Source organism: Neofelis nebulosa, chromosome 13 (genome assembly GCF_028018385.1).
Source record: "Neofelis nebulosa isolate mNeoNeb1 chromosome 13, mNeoNeb1.pri, whole genome shotgun sequence".
Classification (NCBI taxonomy): Eukaryota; Metazoa; Chordata; class Mammalia; order Carnivora; family Felidae; genus Neofelis; species Neofelis nebulosa.
In genome coordinates this window covers 59,407,070-59,424,832 of record NC_080794.1, presented here as the reverse complement: position 1 = coordinate 59,424,832, position 17,763 = coordinate 59,407,070, and the positions used below count along the sequence as shown (strand labels likewise).

Sequence of the window (17,763 nt, the reverse complement as noted above, 5' to 3'; positions counted from 1 at the left end):
AGGATGAGATGTTGAACGCTCTGAACGTCACTTATTCAACTAGTACCGAGCACTTGCGTTGTCCTTGGAACCGAAAATAGTACCACGAATAAGATAAGTCCTCTGTTTTCACAAGTGCACGTCTGGCAGAGAGGTAGACGAGGCCCCTTCATTGCACAATGTCTGTGGGGGGCAGCTGCAAGAGCATATGCCCCGAAGGCCGGAGGAAAGCTTGCTGGTGGAAAGGGGGCCCTCCGTACATACCTGGAGAATGTTGATGAGTGAGGCTTTGGTACCAGCGTTCCTTTTTAGGGACGAAGCCCAGTTCACACACACCCCCCCCCCACCCCCCCCGTATTTCTGTGCTCTGATTAGCCGAGAAGCCATCCCGCACAGCCCTTCTCATCACTGGTAGATTCGTCCATTCACTCATTCACCAAACTCTCATTGACTACTTAACATGCATGAAATGACACTCTGGGAAGCATTTGATACAGTTTTAGCTAAAATACCGTATTCCCTTCTGGCTCTGCCCTTGATGTGCTAGTCAGTGGTTTCCAACCTTTTCATGTCTGGATCTGAACGAAAAGAAGTCTACCAAACAAACCCAGGCTTCACATCAGATGCTGATGATTTCATTATAATCAGCAACCTCCCCACTTCCAACAAGAACCTATTTGGTGTGAGATAACCTCATCTTTTGATCTTGGGGTGCTGATTCCAGCCAAAAGCATTGCTCAAGAAACAACTGAGCTGAATGAGGGAGACATTTTTTTAGGGTAATTTTGACTGTGCAGTGTTTCGTTGGTGCCTCATTTGGACTTGAGAGCCCAGCGCACTCCTAGGGTAGGGGTCACTTCTGGGGAAGGTGACGGGCACTGCAAGCCTGAAGGCACAGTGTTCTGTGGGCAGAGGAAGGCCACCTGGAGAAGTCCTGGGAAGAAATACAGTGACTCTGTCACACTGGAGGAATGCCGGGGGCCTGCCACAGGCAGGTCAGCCTGGCTGTCTGTCTGAAGCCAGGGTTTCGTGGCCTCACGCCCAGAGCTGCCGTGTCATCGGCTGCCACACCTTAGCAACTCCAGCTGACAATGACGTCTGCTGTTTGGGGCACATCAAATCAGGCGCAAGAGGGAATTGAGGTTATTTTTCCTTGAGGCATCAACAGTAAGGGACGATATGATAGCTTTTCACCCATAAAGTGGGAAGCGAACCTTAATATTTTTTATTTTCAAAGACCAAAAAGGATGAAATTGTCTTGAAGGATAAAAAGGGAAAAAAATTAAATTGAACATAAAAGATTCATAACAACCAAGATGATTAGGTTTTCACACGAGTTTCTAAGAAGCCTTTTTCCCTGGAGACCTTTTTAAAAATAGGGTAGATTCCATCTCGCCCCTGCTCCCTGCTCAAGATGACAGATCCAGACATAGACCACAGACGGATTCAACTAGATGAAGGCTTTTTACAAATGAGTGAAATGTTTGAGCTAAATCACTTTAAAGAATTGGTATTTTTTAGCTTTTTTTTTTTTTTTTAAAGTATTGAGAGATTCTCTGGCTTGTGGTTTTGAGGTCGGTAAGCTCTGGCAGGTCCCCCTCAGCCCTGTCGTTGGTACCTGTGCCAACCCTGTGTGCTTCCAACAGGTGGCCCTGAGCTCTGCACACCTTAACGTGGGAGATATTTATGCCTTTCAAAGAAAGGTGTTAAGGACAAATCAGCACCTAACCAGGGTTCTACCCATAGATTTTAATGAGCATGAAAAAATAGCCAGCTTTAATGAGGAAGGCGAGCCATCATTCCAGAGTCTCTCCTTTACGAAGAGCAGGCTGCTGTTGCTGCTGGGTTTTTTGTTTTGCTTGAACTCAGAATCTGAAACTAGAATTACTTTCAGTAAATCTATCAAAACCTAGCCTCAGGGATGCTGCCTCTGCCTAAATTCTAGTTGTTTAGAGGATATAAAAAAAGACTAAGTGTCTGAAAGCTGATTCTCCTAAGTAGTAAAGGACTATGTGAAAGTTTGTTTATGCCAGTTTAGCAACCCTTTCCCCACCCCACCCAGGTACTACCATGAAAGAGTAAACTTCTATCCAGACTTTCAGAAGATACATAGAATTATGTCTTAATCAGTGAAGTTTAAAATGTACTTTAAAAGAAACCTATAAATTCCAACAGGGTGCGGTCACTTCTAATCACTTTATAATCTTTGAGACCACTCTGTGGGACACAAGGTCTTTGTTTCATGAGGTAGCTGGGAGTAATTGGGGCTAGGGAATTAACAGAATGGATTCAGGAGACGTATTTCTTGAAATTTCCCTGTATACTCTGGTCACTAGAAAGCTTATCAAAAATAACAATTCCTTTGGGAATAACTCTCAAGTAAGGCTAAGCAAATGAGTTTTACTTCCTTTTTTTTTTTTAAGCCTTCACTTGACCCGCCCTCTCCTCCCCATCATTCCTTCCTCTGTGACCCAAAGCTGCTTGTCTGTGAATTCCATTCTCTTCTCTCTCTCAAAGGCAGATAGAGGTCTTTTCGTAGCATCTGGGATGTCACTGGGACAGAAAGATTGTTGGGGTGGGGTGAGAGAGCGTAGATGGCCACAAGAGCCAGCCCCACCCACTGCTGCACCCAGATGTGGAGGGGCTGCTATGGAGGGTCTTCAGATGCCCTGCCCCTGGTTTCCTCCTGGAGTAGGAGCCAGAGGAACAAGCTGTGGAGGAGAAGCCTCAGAAATGCTGCCGCTGCCTCTTCCCCTGTCTCCTGCTTTGGGAAACAGCAGTGTGGTGGCTCAAACCTCAGCGGCTCACAAGCCTAATTCTATTAATAATAACAATAACAACAACAACAATAATGGCATAACCACTGCAGCGACTGTCACGACCACCGTTTATTGAGCCCCTACCGAATACAGGGCCCCACATCCTGAGTGCATCACAACTGTCACCTTGTTTCATCCCTCCAGGGACCCCCTGAGGTAAGTCCTCATTTCGTAAATAAAGGGTGTGAGGCTCGGGAAACTTATGTAATTGTTCAAGATCACCCGATAAGTAGCAGAGTTAGGTTTCAAACCCAGATCTATAGACCCCCACACATGGGCTCTTTCTTACTGTTCTACTGCACTGCTGATTCCTCTACCTCTCCTGCTGCACCCTGTGTTCTTGGCTGACCCCTCTTGCCAAGGGCTTTCTGACACCTAACTCCGGACATCCAGCCTGCCTTGCTTCTGAATAGGCTGAGCCAGTGTCTCCCGGGATGATTTCTGGGAGTATGTAAAGAAAGGTCCCCAAGATACTTGATTTGACGTATGGCCAGGACTGAGAACCACTGGCGTGAAGGAATACCACCCTTCCCACCCTCCAAGAAAGAGAAGATACTCGCCAGTGCAATCTGGGGTGTTTGGATATAGAATTCAAGCAGGGAATACAGATTCAAAAGAGTTAGCCTTCCCACTCTAAACATGCCAAATGATGTTGGCTCTCTTGACCTGCTTTATGTCCACAAAATGGCAGAGCTTTTCAAATAATGCCTCCAAGTCAGCATAAAACTGAATATCTGGTGTGTTTTTCCATGGTCCGTGGCCTCTGAGAATACGTTTGGCCATGTCAGGGTAGAGGGCTGTCCTCTTAGCCAAGGGGTAAAGTCCCAGAGACCAGCTTTTCCTCTTGCTTTTGGATGCTTCTTCCACCAGTCAGGCTGATGGTGACCACTGCCACCTCCTGGCGAAGTGTCTCAAGACACCACCCCAAGGCATCCTCAAGTTATGGTGACATATGCAGTAGTGGTCTGTCTCACTGAGCTTTCTCCTTGTTCCTAGATGAGGATGTGCCAGAATAAGGATTTAGGAGGCTGATTTTTTCCCAGGCACGTCTATACCGAATTAAAGTAATCCTCTACTGGCCTTTGAAGATTTCTAAGAATAGCTTTACTTTGCTGGAGTTCAAGCAAATAGTTCTATTGTGAAAATGCCTGGCCAGGATCTACACCCCATGCCCCAAGCTCCAGCTAGCTAGCACTGCCCAGAGGAGGCGGACCGAGCTGCCCGGTCACCTTTGCTCTCCTAACGGGAGCTGCGCAGGACGGCTCCACCCAGCCAGTGCGGAGTCTTGGACGGTCCTGCAAGATAGTTGAGAGGCACTAGCAGCTACTCCGTTTCCACCTCCAAGGGCCAGGAATGCCACTGGAGATGAGGACGGTGAGTCTTTTTCCAGCCCTCTGGTCCTCCCCAGGTCTTCCTCCTTCCCCTTCTTCCCTTCTACACATCATTCTTTCCTTCAGATTTTTTTTTTTTTTTATGAATTTGTTTTCTATAGCTACTCTACACCCTATCAGGATCTTTTTTCCTTTTAATCCCCTAAAATTTGCCTTTAACCAGAACACAGAAGACAGTTTGGAGAATCTCTCCCTGAGCTCCCTGGACTATGCCTGACCACCTTACCCCATTTCTCCTTGTGCTCATTCTGCTCTCCCATCCCACCCAGACTTTGTACCCACTTCTGCATGCATCTTTTTCTTTGAATATTTTTGGTTGTGGGGTGAGTATGTATCTATCTTGACTCTTTTATCCCTCCTCTTCCTAAGTGTGTGGGGTAAAGCAGGAGAAGGAATTAATTTGTGCGGTAGATAAAGGTTGTGTCAGAAATCAGCCCCTGATGTTAGAAAAATAATTGTAAATTTAGGGGAGCCTGGGTGGCTCAGTGGGTTGTGTGTCCAACTCTTGATTTCAGCTCAGGTCATGATCTCACAGTTTGTGGGATTGAGCTCCATGTGGGGCTCTGTGCTGGTGGTGCGGAGCCTGCTTGGGATTCTCTCTCCTCTCTCTGCCCCTCCCCTACTCGCTCTCTCTCGAAATAAATAAGTAAACTTTATTTTAAAATTTTTTTTTTTTCAACACTTTTTATTTATTTTTGGGACAGAGAGAGACAGAGCATGAACGGGGGAGGGGCAGAGAGAGAGGGAGACACAGAATCGGAAACAGGCTCCAGGCTCCGAGCCATCAGCCCAGAGCCTGACGCGGGGCTCGAACTCACGGACCGCGAGATCGTGACCTGGCTGAAGTCGGACGCTTAACCGACTGCGCCACCCAGGCGCCCCAGTAAACTTTATTTTAAAAAGAAGAGAAAGAGGGGCGCCTGGGTAGTCAGTTGGTTAAGTGTCCGACTTTGGCTCAGGTCATGATCTCGCGGTTTGTGGGTTCAAGCCCCGCGTTGGGCTCTGTGCTGACAGCTCAGAGCCTGGAGCCTGCTTTGGATTCTGTGTCTCCCTCTCCCTCTCTCTCTGCTCTTCCCCCACTCACGCTCTGTCTCTCAAAAATGAATAAACATTAAAAAAAAATTTTAAGAAGAGAAAGAAATAGTTGTAAGTCTAAAGGCCTAAGAAATGCATAAAATGAAAATTTGATAAAGGCAAGTGATTATGTAAATACTTTTTGCTCATTATCTCATTTTAGTTACATAATTTTTTATAAAATAATCATTCTCAACCAGCACTTGTTCCAATGTTTTTAAGATTGTTATAAATTCTCAAAAAAGAAACCCAGAAAACCCAGAAAAAAAAGGCTTTTTTAGAAGTTCATTTAAAGTCACTGTGGTTGAAAAGGCAATTATGTGCTTCCTGGCAGTTTTAGGAGAGTAGCTGTCCCCAAATCGAGCCTCCAAGGACAGATTGCCAAAGCCTAGAGGGCAATCACTGGTGTGTAAACATCGGAGCCCAGCAGGGGCCTTTGGGTTCCAGAAGTGGATTTTTCACTCTGAGTAAATCCTACTTAGTGTCAGAGCTTCCTGGAAGTCACTGGCACCGGAAGTTCTGGGTGTTGCTGCCGAAGCTTAGTGTTTGCTGCTTGGGGCTCTGGAGCACGGTTAGCATGTGGCTCCACCACAAACAGGAATCACAAGATCCCGGCTCAGCTGAGCCCCCTAAGGCACAGCTCTAAAGAACCCTTGGAGAAACCGTAAAGGCAGGATTTCAGACACAGACAATGTCTGTGTTCACAGACAACTAGAGAAACGTTTCATTTGCTATGTCTTAACTGTGCTTAAAAATACACTCCCTTTGGCTAACTCTAGTGTACAGAAACGCAGAAGAGCGACCCTTGCACCCAGTTTTCCCATTCCTCGGTATTTCTAACTTCTTATCCATCTACCCCAGCGTGGACTCAGTCTGCCAGGAGAAGGTAACAAGAGAAGCAGCAAGTGGATGATGGATGTAGCAAGAGTGACTCAGTTTTACCCTTGTCCCTGGAGACCAGGAGAGAACTAGAAGTGGATGACTCAGAAAACTTGCTTAAGCATCACCAGCAAGGGGATGATGCAGAAAAATGGAGCAAAGGCTCCAAGGGTTGGAAGTCAGTCTGGCCAACGCTGTAGTGCGTGACTTGAGTTTCAAAACAGCACCCTCCCCTGCCTCTTCCACAACAAAAATTACAAGGGAATAGCCACAGTGTTCCCCACAATTGGGTAGATGAGACTGGGGTGAACCGTAGCACGGAGCACCTATCCCTGTCACAGGGCTGAGAGGCAGCACAGGGAGGTGGAGTCGGAAAGATCTTGAATCCATTCCTGCTTTGTCTTTTTCTCACAGTGAGGCTAAGAGCAAATTTTCTTAACTTCCCTGGACCTAATTTCCTTGTCTATGAGATGAGAGATTTCTATACCTCCAGGAGTTTTTGCAAGAATTAAGTGAGATGATAGTAAATTATCAGCCACTGTTAGGCACTTAATGGAAGCAGCTATTATTTTTATTCACACACATAGGTAAAATTTTCTTACGCTAGATTTGTAAGGCAAACATAAAAAAATTAAATAAATTTTACATTCCCTGCAACTTGCCCTAATTGCTAGTGTTCAACGGAATCCATGGAACTTCAGTTTGCCCTCTTAAAAGTCAAACTGAAATCCACATGTCAGAGTCGGATCCGATGGACACTGAGAAAGAAATGAAAAGCCCAGAGGCATTCCTGCCCTATGTTGGCCTTGGATGGGTGATAAATAAGAGGTAGCTTTTTGTTTGTTTGTTTTTGTTTTGGGTTTTTTGTTTGTTTGTTTGTTTGTTTGTTTTTTTGGTAAGTTTATTTATTTGAGAGAGAGCAGGGTAGGGTCAGAGAGAGAATCCCAAGCAGGTTCAGTGCAGAGCCCAACTTGGGGCTCAATCTCATGAACTGTGAGGTCACGACCTGAGCAGAAATCAAGAGTCGGCTGCTTAACCCACTGAGCCACCCAGGCGCCCCTAAGAAGTAGCTTTAAGAGTGTTCAGTCACCCAGACTTCTCTTTTGCCTTCACCCCCATTTTTCTCCTTCTGTTCAGTACACATACTCTCCAAGCTGTGCTATTTTTTTTTTCCATCTTACAAGAACTATTTGTCATTTCCTTCTAGCAAATATTTCAGAATTCTACATAAGGAAGCTCTAAGAAGAAGAAAATTTTTAAAGAGCTTGGGCTTTAAAACAAGTTAAATATTTAATATTTTGAATGTTTAAATGCCATTTTGCCCCCATGAAAATGTTGCTTCTTGCCCCAAGAACCAGGTAATAGTTATACATTAACACTGACCTTACCATCTATGGATAAGCTGTTGCTTCATGATTCAGAGAGAGACAGGATTTTGAGCTAAAATGCTAGGCTGGATTTTAAGCAGTATGTACTGCTGGTGTTCCTAAGTAAGCTAATTTCTCATTAGGCAGACGCCGTTTTTCCGATCACATCTTTGTAGTCAGAGCTGATGTTTAGTTTTCTCTGACATCATGTCATTTCAGTACGATAATCAGACATTCTGTGAAAAAACAAAAACAGGCAAGACAAAATACTTCGGAACAGTACTCCACAAATATGTCTGGATATCGTTTTATCTCTTCCTTCTGCCCTGTTTTCAAAAGCTAACATAAATAAGCTTGAACCCTCCAAGTCTTGTTCCACTTTGATGTTGACTAATTCTTACCCTCGAAGCAGAAGGAGGAAGGGAGGGAAAGATAACTTGGTACCTGATACCTTTCCTTTATTTGGGCTGGGAGAGACCTGGGGCAGATGAAAATCAGGAGAGGAAACGGGATAAGAAGCGGTGATAGAGAAACTGTCTTTGAATAATACTCAAAATAGTATTTATCTCACGAAACATCCTGGACTTCACTGCTCTGAAACTCAAAGTGATTTGCAGAGAGACAGAACTTGGTTAGCACTTTGTCAACACATTACATTGGATTCTTTGGCTTGTCTTTGTGGGTTACTGTGTGTTCTTTGTTAAAGCTCTTCTGGATTTTAAGGGAAGGATTTGGGTCTTCATTTCATATTCATGAATTCTTAATTCAGGTTAGCAAGATATTAGAAAATGGGAACAGCCAATTGATTCAGCCTAACTCTTGTTGGAGAAGTGCTCTGGAGGGATTATCGTGGATGTGGTGACTAAATGTCCTACCGTTTCAGGACAGTTCCAGTTTAAAAATCTGTTTCCATAAATGTACGTGTGGTCTCATTTTTAGTTCAGGGTGACCACTAACGTGAGTGGCTCAGATCTGGTCTCAGTTCTACAAGTGTCCGTGTCCCAGTGTTCCCCTTACTTAGGGACATGTGTCTCTCCCCTGGAGAGCAGTCTCACAAAACCATGTGAGTTTGATTTGGTCCAGAGTCATGGTTTAGACACTTAGCCTGAGCAGTACCTTTGCAAAGCAAACCTGCCAGGGTGTGCCATGTTCCAAGACAAGCGAGCTACTCAAGCAACTAGATGGAGGTGGAATCAAAACAAATGATTATGAGGGGCTTGTCGAACTGTGTTCTCAGCTGCAGCACCTCTTTAAGTGATACTTAAATGGGACCTCAGAGTATAAATTGGGTCACAGCTGAGGTGGGCAGTTGAACCCACATCACTGGGCCTCTTCATTCCATCTAGTGGTGGTCCTGGGGGACTCTGTGGAACTCAGCAGGCTAGAGCAGAGACTTTCAGCGTGAGCATTCTGGGACCTATCTCCACCCTTGCGTCCAGCCCAGGCTGGGCACCCTGCATTCTAGCTTTGCTTGTGGAAATTGTCTTGAGGAGGACCTTTGGCTATTTGTCCCCATGCTTCCTTGGTGGCAGGTGGCAATCAGCCCGCAGGGGTCATGAATGTACCTTCCAGCCTCCAGGTCTGCAGACCCTCTTTGGTTGGGTGGGCTCTCAAATGGGGTTTGTGATGGTGTGGCTTCCGGCCCTGGGCCCCTCCTCTGTCTGTCGGGCCCCCGGTGTGGCTGGATGCTGGTGCAGGATGGTGTGAGTGAGGGACATGTCACCTGGTTCTCTTACCTTAGCCAGATTCCTCCTGATTGTGTTTTGTTTTGTTCACTAGATGATGATTCAGATCTGTACTCGCCTCGGTACTCCTTTTCTGAAGACAGTAAGTGACGCAGAATTTTCTGGTCGCGGGGGAGGAAGAGAGGGTGGTGGATGGGGGAGGATATCTTCCCGTTTTTGGTTTCCCCCAGGTTTGAAAGTCTTTTGTACCCACTTTTCTTCTCTAGCAAAATCTCCCCTTTCTGTGCCTCGCTCAAAAAGTGAGATGAGCTACATTGACGGTGAGAAGGTGGTTAAGCGGTCGGCCACACTCCCCCTCCCAACCCGCTCTTCCTCACTCAAATCAAGCCCAGAAAGGTAAGAGCTCCCCCACCCATCATCAGCTGAGATTTAGGGCACTCACACCCAAGCTAGCAGTGAAGTATTGTCTCTCTCCGCTGGGGCAGGCAGCCTTGGAGGCAAGAGTCAAGCAGACCCGACTTTGAATCCCTGTGCCGTCACTCATGAGCAGTGACTTATTCTGAGTCTCAATGTCCTCATCCGTTAAATGGGCATACGTTTTACACTTATAGGGATGTTGTGAAGATAAAACAATGCATATAATATTTGTAGTAGTGCCTAATGGTAATGGCTCAATTAATGTTGCCTGTAATTATCACGTCTTTTTACCCTTCTCACAAGAGAAATCTTAGCTTTAAGATTTGTCATGTGTTTTTATACTCTTTGTGCATACTGAAGGGGCCCATAATTTTAAAATGAAGCCACACATATTAGTATCTATTTGTTTATGTAACGCGTATCACTGAAAGTTAAGGCTCGGACTGGTTACGCTGATGGCGTTCATCATCTCCCAATGGCTATAGTAAATGACCCGCTTTTCTTTGTTGAGTTCTTATGCCTGATGGAGTAACCTTTTTATGCTTTGATAATTAATTTGAAAGGAAAGCTGAGGATGCCCTTACGTCCTGTGGGTAAACACGCAAGTGCATTCATCTTGAGGTTCAGGATATACCTCAAGCATCTACTGGGTACCTTCTGTGTACGCGTTGAGCCGGATACTGTGGGGGAATAGAAGCATATATAAATCATTGTCCCTGCCTTCGAGAAGTTTATAGCTTTGCAGGAAAAAAATAAATATAATCACAGTGCAAAATGCAATAATGTACACGCACTAAAAATTTGCAATTTTTAAGGATTCAAATTTCACCTGGAACCCATCCTTGGCTCAGGTTAATTAAGTAGCTGTGCCAAAGGCTGCAGTATTGGTGACTACTGGGGCAGGGTGTGAAACAGGCAAGAACATGGTTGTTAATAGCCAATAACATTTGTTGAGTGGTCACCATGGGCCCGGTGCTCTGCAAAGTGACTTACATGCGCTGTCTCATTTAACCCCTACAACATCCCCCTTTTTCAGATGAGGAAACTAAAGTAGCCGTAGGTAAGGTACTTGGCTCAGATCACCATGCCAGCAGCGCTGTAGCAGGGACTGGAACCAGAGCCGCCTGGCTCCAGGACCCGCGTTCTCTTGCACTGCACTAGCAGGAGTGGGAGGTACAGGCATGCTTGGGGAATGATAAGCTCGTGAGACGAGAGCAAGTGTGGCTGAGGCTGCTTCCCACCCTTCTTCTCGTTCTCTTCTCTCTGCTTCCTGGTGCCTGGTTTTGAGCACAGGACACCTCAAGCCTTTTGTGAAGCGAACGCAGAGACGTAACTGGTTATTTTGAGAAGGAACCCAGCACAACTAAATGCTTCGCGTCCGGTCCGATTTTATGCTTCGGATATAAAAATTCCTTGATTAGACTACAGTCAGCCAAAGCCAGACCGTGTCGGATGCCAATTTTCATGAAAATAGCTCTAATAGGATTTTTTTTCCACAGAAACGACTGGGAGCCCCCAGATAAGAAAGTGGATACAAGGAAATACCGTGCAGAGCCCAAAAGCATTTACGATTATCAGCCGGGCAAGTCTTCCGTTCTGACCAACGAAAAGATGGTAATGTGTATATTAAAGTTCTTTTGTCTCCCGTGCCACGTTCTTTAATCCCGATGCATTGTGCATCTGGGTTACGTTCTTTCTTCCCTGAGGTAGACTCGCTATGTTTCGAAGACCATGAAAACATGAAACATTTTTACCCTTTTCAGTTTTGCAGGTGTTTATAAATTAAGTCCTGGGAGTCTGCTTTGAAAGAAACCTTATTGTTCTTTGTTGTTCTTTTTGTGCATGATTTGAACTAATTTAAAATCCCCTACTAATGTAAAGATTGATTTTGCTGCTGTCTTTTTAAAAACCTCTAACCATTAATTTATCAGGCTTATTGCTAACTGGACCAGAGTCAGGTTTTTGGTTTTTTTTTTTAAGCGGCTCTTATTTGAACACACATAAATTTTGTAGAAGCTACCGGCATGTCACTAAGAGGTAAATAATGAATCTGATGTTGTGACTTGGGAAAAAAAGACCCAGGCTATTAGAATATGTCTTCCCCTTCTGCCGAGTGCAGTATTGAGGACGAATCTCATATTCAGTCTGGTTTCTGATTCTCTACACAAGTTCACATCGCCAAGCGATTGTAAGTGGGGAAAATGGCCTGTATAGGCATAGAAGACCACCCTGGAAACGAGGCTTCTTCTGCGAAGTGGGAAGGAATTTTTACAAACTGATTAGTTTTGTATCTGCCACTCACGCTTCCCTTTTGTTCACCCTTCGTTAGAAAAGCTGGTTCAGAATTCTGATCATGGTTAAAGGGATTCTCCAAAGCTCTATAAAGATTGCAGCCCTCCAGCCGTGCCAGCAGGATGGAATGATCATGCTGGGGTTTGGTTTTTATTAAAATGCAGTTACCACACTGCGAACAGATTAAGTAGGCCTCTGAAATGCAGGTTCAGATTCTTTTCCCTCCACCTCTTCCATTCTACATGCTTTAAGTAATAATTGATTTGACTTTTACTAAAATAAAAATGTGACATCTTTAAAAGCACAAAGGGATAAGTAATTTTAATTGGGAAGAAAGGTCAACAGTGCACAGAAATGCTTTAGAGCTGTCATTCTTTAGCATCACTGTGCACCAAAGTTATTTTAAGCAAAAAGTTCAGAGATGAGCAGAGAATTTTGCCTCTGGCCCCACAGTGCCCTGGGGGTCCTCTCCCTGTTAGAAGTAGAAGAAAATACATGGCAGAAGTTCACCTTCCACGCCGCTGTTCCTAGAAAGACAGTCATGTGCTTTGGCACATTCATGACACTTGAATCACCAGCCTGGGACGCACCGTCACATATCAGTACATTTAAATGACTTCAGAGGTTCCATAGCCCTAGATTCTATAGGGTGCTTTCGTTTGGGCAATATTATGGTTCATAGGTGATCATCGCTTTCAGGGAAAGCTTGCCCCTTTTCTGAATTTCTTTTTCGTTTCCCCCTCCTTTCCTTGGCTCCTAGTCATTTGACCACCATCCAGAAATAAGAAAAAAACAACATTTTGTTTTTGTGCTTCTCATTGATCCCATAATGGTTACAAACCCTGGAAAGTGACAGTAGTGCCCCTCAGGGGCCTCTGGAGAGTTGTGGTGGCCGCGCACACGGTTGGTGAAGCCCCGCCCAGCGGTCCTACACAGGAAGCTCCCCTGTGTGGTAAATGACCGGGGCCGGCCCGGCGACCGGACGTGAAGGCCCCAGGCGGGCCTGGGAGGAGCACCATGGACAGCCGTTTCATTCAGTGCTGTTCACTCTTTAGCTCTGTTCTTCCTCAGAGAAGTCTTTCAGTTGAGAGAAAAATTTCAGATCTCCTTCATTTCACAGTCTACTCCTCACAGTAGTTGAATTAGTCCTTTATTTTTGAAAATTTTCTCCCTGCTATTTTTGCCACGTGAAGAGAAAAGTTGGCACGTAAGTGTCCGTGTGTCTTTCCTTTTGGCATCTGGTATCTGGTTTGCCAGAATTTGAGGACACCTCCCACCCCCACCCCTATCAACACACACACACACACACACACACACACATACACACACACACACACACTTTTGTCGTTAACTGTGGATCAGTATGCTAACTCGTGACAGATGTAGAATCTAAATTTGCTCACAGAAATGTACAACTCCTATTGAGGAGAAAAATGTGTGGTTTTTTTTCCCAATTTGAGGTACTCCTGTCTGCTGACGCTTGCCAATTTCAGTAGCGACCTCACAGGCACATCTACCACAGGGAGGGCGGCAGTAGATTGTAGAGGCCGCCTAACAGCTTGTCTTGTCCCAGGTGCGAAGCTGGACCATCCCCGGCCAGTGAAACACTGTGCTGCCTTCCGAATCCCACACAGTACATTTACAGCCTTCTGGCCTCTTCAGTCGTTTAGCCAGCTGCTGTGACATTCTTCATAACTCCTCAGCCCCTCTCATCATAGTCTGAGACCACTGTCTTGTCTTGTGGCCTTGGGATTGGAGGTCTGTTGGTCAGGCCTTGCTTTGTCACAAATGGCCTTTTTCTGGCTTTGTTCCTTTAACTTTCCTCTAAAGTCCCTTAAGAGCTTCAGCTCAATTCAACAGATATATAGAGAATAACTTTTATGTGCCAAGCCCTGGCTTAGAGGTTGGGGTCCCTGCCCCCACAGGCATATATTGGGAAGGACAGGAATTAAAATAGTAATTATAGACACGATATAGATTTGGATGTGTAAAACAAGGAGGTTAACCCAACTTGGTTTCTTCCGGTGTACAGTCACTTTGAGTTTCTTCCTGGCTTTTCAAGTTTGTCATTTACCCCTGTTTTAGCTTGGTATCCCCTGCAAACGTAGAGGGTCTACCTCCTTCTCAGGAACATGAGAAGGGGATGTCCTATACTATAAAGAGTGCTGGACCTAGGAGTTGGAAGATCTGAGTTCAAATTCTGAGTCTGCCCTAAGGTATCTTGGGGCAAGTCATTTAACTTTCTGGAACCTCAGGGCTTTCATCTGTAAAATGGGAAGTATTATTTGGCCTGCCAACATTACCGAAGCACTGAGTATTGAAATGAGTATTGAGTGGTATTCCATACTCACTGAAGTGTCGAATGAGAGGATGACGTGTGGTCATGTATAAAAGAACTATGAACATTATAAAGTGCTATGGAAATGAACGTACCACATTAAGATTGTTTAATTAAAAATTGAAGCTAGGCTCTGGCTCCTTTCCAAGAAGCAATACCATCCTTGAGGAGAATCAGGCATTTTTCTGGCAGGTCATCTGCCTTTTCCAAGGATTTTGCCGAGCTGGGAAAATAGCCCACGGTAGCAGAGAACCAAGCCTGGTGTTGTGGAACCCACCCTGCCTGCCGGTACAGAGCTCACATTCTGCATCCAAAAGGACGTTTTCTATTTGTCCATTCCATAATTGGATCCACAGCTGAGTTACAAATGACAAAATCAAACACAGATGTCAATGCCATGTGGTATTCCCTCTTTAACTCTCTCTCTGGGCACCTGCTCTAGGCCTAAGCAGTTGACATGCCTCCTGATTCAGTTCTCAGCACCGTGTTAACCTCCGCAGTTAACAACACTCTGCAAGCAACCTTCGGCAATAAAATGGGTTAATTCTTTCAGGACCTAGTACCAGAACATTCAGGCCATTTCCTGAAAGAGCTGGTACATTTTATTTAAAACAACAACAACAAAAACCTAACCTATTCCCAGGGAGCAGTTTATAAATAGTGTTTAAAAATAATAAACATGACATAGGTTTCATGAAACCCCATCCTGGAAGGGTCTAGGATGCCCCAGGGTCCGAACGGTCCCTCCTGAATAGTTGTGTTCTTATAGATCTTGTGCCTCATTTCACTGAATACATAAAGAATCCATTTGGAATCCACTATCTTACATCATTTCACAATCCAGTGAGAAGGAATACACCTTCTCCTTCAGGATTTAAGCCCTAAGTCCCTAAAGCCAGTTGGAGGAGGTTTTAATCTGGGTGCAAGAGGACAGACGCCATTTCAGTAGACCTTTCCCTCTGACCCCAACTAACTTACATTCAACGAATTTCAGTTAAAGAAGAGTTCTCTGCCTTATCTTCCTCCATTTAAAACAAAAGTAGAGATCATGGTAAAAATTCTTCTAAGGATTTTAGAAGAAGGGTCTGGTCAAGATCACAAAGTTTGCAGCCATTTCTACAAACTGCAAAAGGCCTGTTAACAGAATGTTAAGAAAAACGTGTCTGAAGGGGCTACTCTGTGAAGCAGTGTCGTCCAATTTCCTTCACGCGTCATTGCCCCGAGGGAGTGAAGTTTATTTTCTATTGTTTTCAATCTTGGTGCAAAATGTATATTTTATATTTCATATTGTTGTCAGAAAATCATCATATCTCTGTCATTTAGTGACTGCCGAGGTTTTCTGAAACATATATACACATATATGAATTTAATGAAGCCATGAGCCTCTGATGCTTTTGTCTGATGTGAACGTACATCTCCAGTTTATTAAGGGGAAACCTGATTTGCTTGTCAGGCATTCATTTGCCGACTAATTATTTCCAGAAACACAAGTGATGCCACAGAGCAAGGAAAACTTTCTAAATATCTGACTCCATATGGAATCCCATGGAATCAAATCATCAGTCTGTGTGAACTGCCTCTTAGAGTTATATAAGGTTGAGATATCTAACTAATTTTTGTAACATAACCCAGAAGTTTTTTTCCCCCCCTGCTCTGTTGTCTGTCTCGTTCAGCTTTTCCCTCACTTTATTTTTCCCAGTTCTTTAACATTTATCTGTGAAAACACGAAGTATATTCTGTCTGTATTCATCCCCCATGGATGCTCATTTAAAATGTTTTTACACTTGCGTTCTGTTTTTACCTATATCATCTTTCACTTTACTGTTTATGGGACATGATTTCTCACCTACTCATGTGCCATTAAAGATGCAGTATTAACAAATTGGCTTTTATGAAGTGTTGGTATTTGCATTTCTTTTGAAAACCTTAAGGCAGCTTTGCAAATAAATACTAAAACTATATAAATTATTTGCTGTACTCATCTGGCATAGATGGCTAAATGTTTGGTGTGCTCACCAGATTGTTTGCTCCTAACTAACAGCTCTTTGTAAAGAGGAAATGAGGGCTTTCTCTTCTCCCACGATAAAGTTATTGAGGAATATGCTCATATTCCGATCTGTCGTGGAGGTCAGCAGTATGGTGTAAAATTCTCCACCCGTAGTCCATTTGCCTTCTGCCTTAGGGCTGAGAATGATTCACTCACTGCTCTCTACCACCATTTCTCTGTTTTTATAAACCCATCCTCTCCCACCTGTTTTAGCTCCTTGTTTTTGCTGATGTCTGTAAAAATGGATGATTGCTGCTGTTGAATACAGTTGCTATAGATACCCGGAAACCACTGCATCTCTACTGGCCTGTTCCTATGTAATCTTTGCATAATGTTATCCTTCTCTCTCTTCCATTTCCCTATCACCAACCCCTATAGAGTCGGGATATAAGCCCAGAAGAGATAGATTTAAAGAATGAACCTTGGTATAAATTCTTTTCGGAATTGGAGTTTGGGAAACCGGTAAGTTTAATAGCTTCAGTGGTTATAGACACCTTTTTAAATAATGCTGTTGATGCATTGTTGCCGCTAAACAGTCAGATCTATTTGTAAGGAATGCAGGAAGCAGGGAACAGCCATTTCACTTGTCAATAGTGGGACTGTCTATTCTCACTACAACCTGTAAGCTTTTGCCGAGAAAGGACAGTGAGCTCTGGAATTATTTCTTGCCAGAAAATCACAGAGAAACACGACTAAATCATTGCTCAGGACCTCCCACCACCAGCAACAAATATCACACGCCTTGTGGACAGCATTATTTCAGCCACTGGTTTGATTACTTAACCAAAGTCTTTATGGCAAACTGAAGATAAGCAGGAAAATGCATTACACACTGGGAAGACCAGCATTGTCACTGCTTTAAAAAGAAAAAAAAATTTTTTAAGTACATGTGCAAGGGAAGTGCCCAAAAGGGCCTTTGTGTGTAGATGTGATCCACAAATACATCCCTGTTATAGGTGACTCAGGGAATGATCTACAAGTTAGGGTAATATTTCCCAAAATTTGAAATGGGAGTTAGGCTCAACACTAAATGTGCTAGAGTTCCTAATGTTTTGCAGCTTCCCTGTGATGTCTCTGAGTTGGCCTTGGTGCAAACTGATTTTTGGCACTGACGGGAGGATTTTCTTAGCCCTGCACCCAGAGGGGTATCAAACAGAAGGGAGAATTGAGTCATTTTTCCACTGGAGATGGCTAGAAACTGACCCTAAACCTCCAGTTACTTTAAAGTCTTACTACAGCTGCAAAAAGAATTTATGGGTGGAGGAATTAAGTGTATATATATATAAAAAAACCATTTTGTCAGATGCTTGTATGAAACTTTAAACATTGAAGCCAGCACTGGAATCACTGGGGCTTGGAATGATAGTTTTATTTGCAGACAGGAATTTATAGTTCAATAAAATGTTACATTCCATGGTGTACATTTTTCATTAAGATGAAGCCAAAGACAGATGCAGCGGCTGCTGTGGAACTGC

The 17,763-nt window shown here is 44.1% G+C and overlaps 1 protein-coding gene across 50 annotated transcripts in view; it reads left to right on the top strand.

Annotated features, from left to right (window-relative positions):
* SORBS1 (sorbin and SH3 domain containing 1) overlaps positions 1-17,763 on the top strand; it is a 232,296-nt gene that overhangs the window by 157,524 nt on the left and 57,009 nt on the right. For 42 of the 50 annotated variants that reach the window (XM_058697256.1, XM_058697251.1, XM_058697242.1 and 39 more), the window contains 4 exons: positions 9,289-9,336; positions 9,461-9,590; positions 11,111-11,225; positions 16,667-16,750. In XM_058697256.1, coding sequence (XP_058553239.1) covers positions 9,289-9,336; positions 9,461-9,590; positions 11,111-11,225; positions 16,667-16,750 — 377 coding nt within the window. The remainder of the gene's footprint in view (positions 1-9,288; positions 9,337-9,460; positions 9,591-11,110; positions 11,226-16,666; positions 16,751-17,763) is intronic. The other 8 variants (XM_058697248.1, XM_058697276.1, XM_058697279.1 and 5 more) reach the window with 1 other exon arrangement.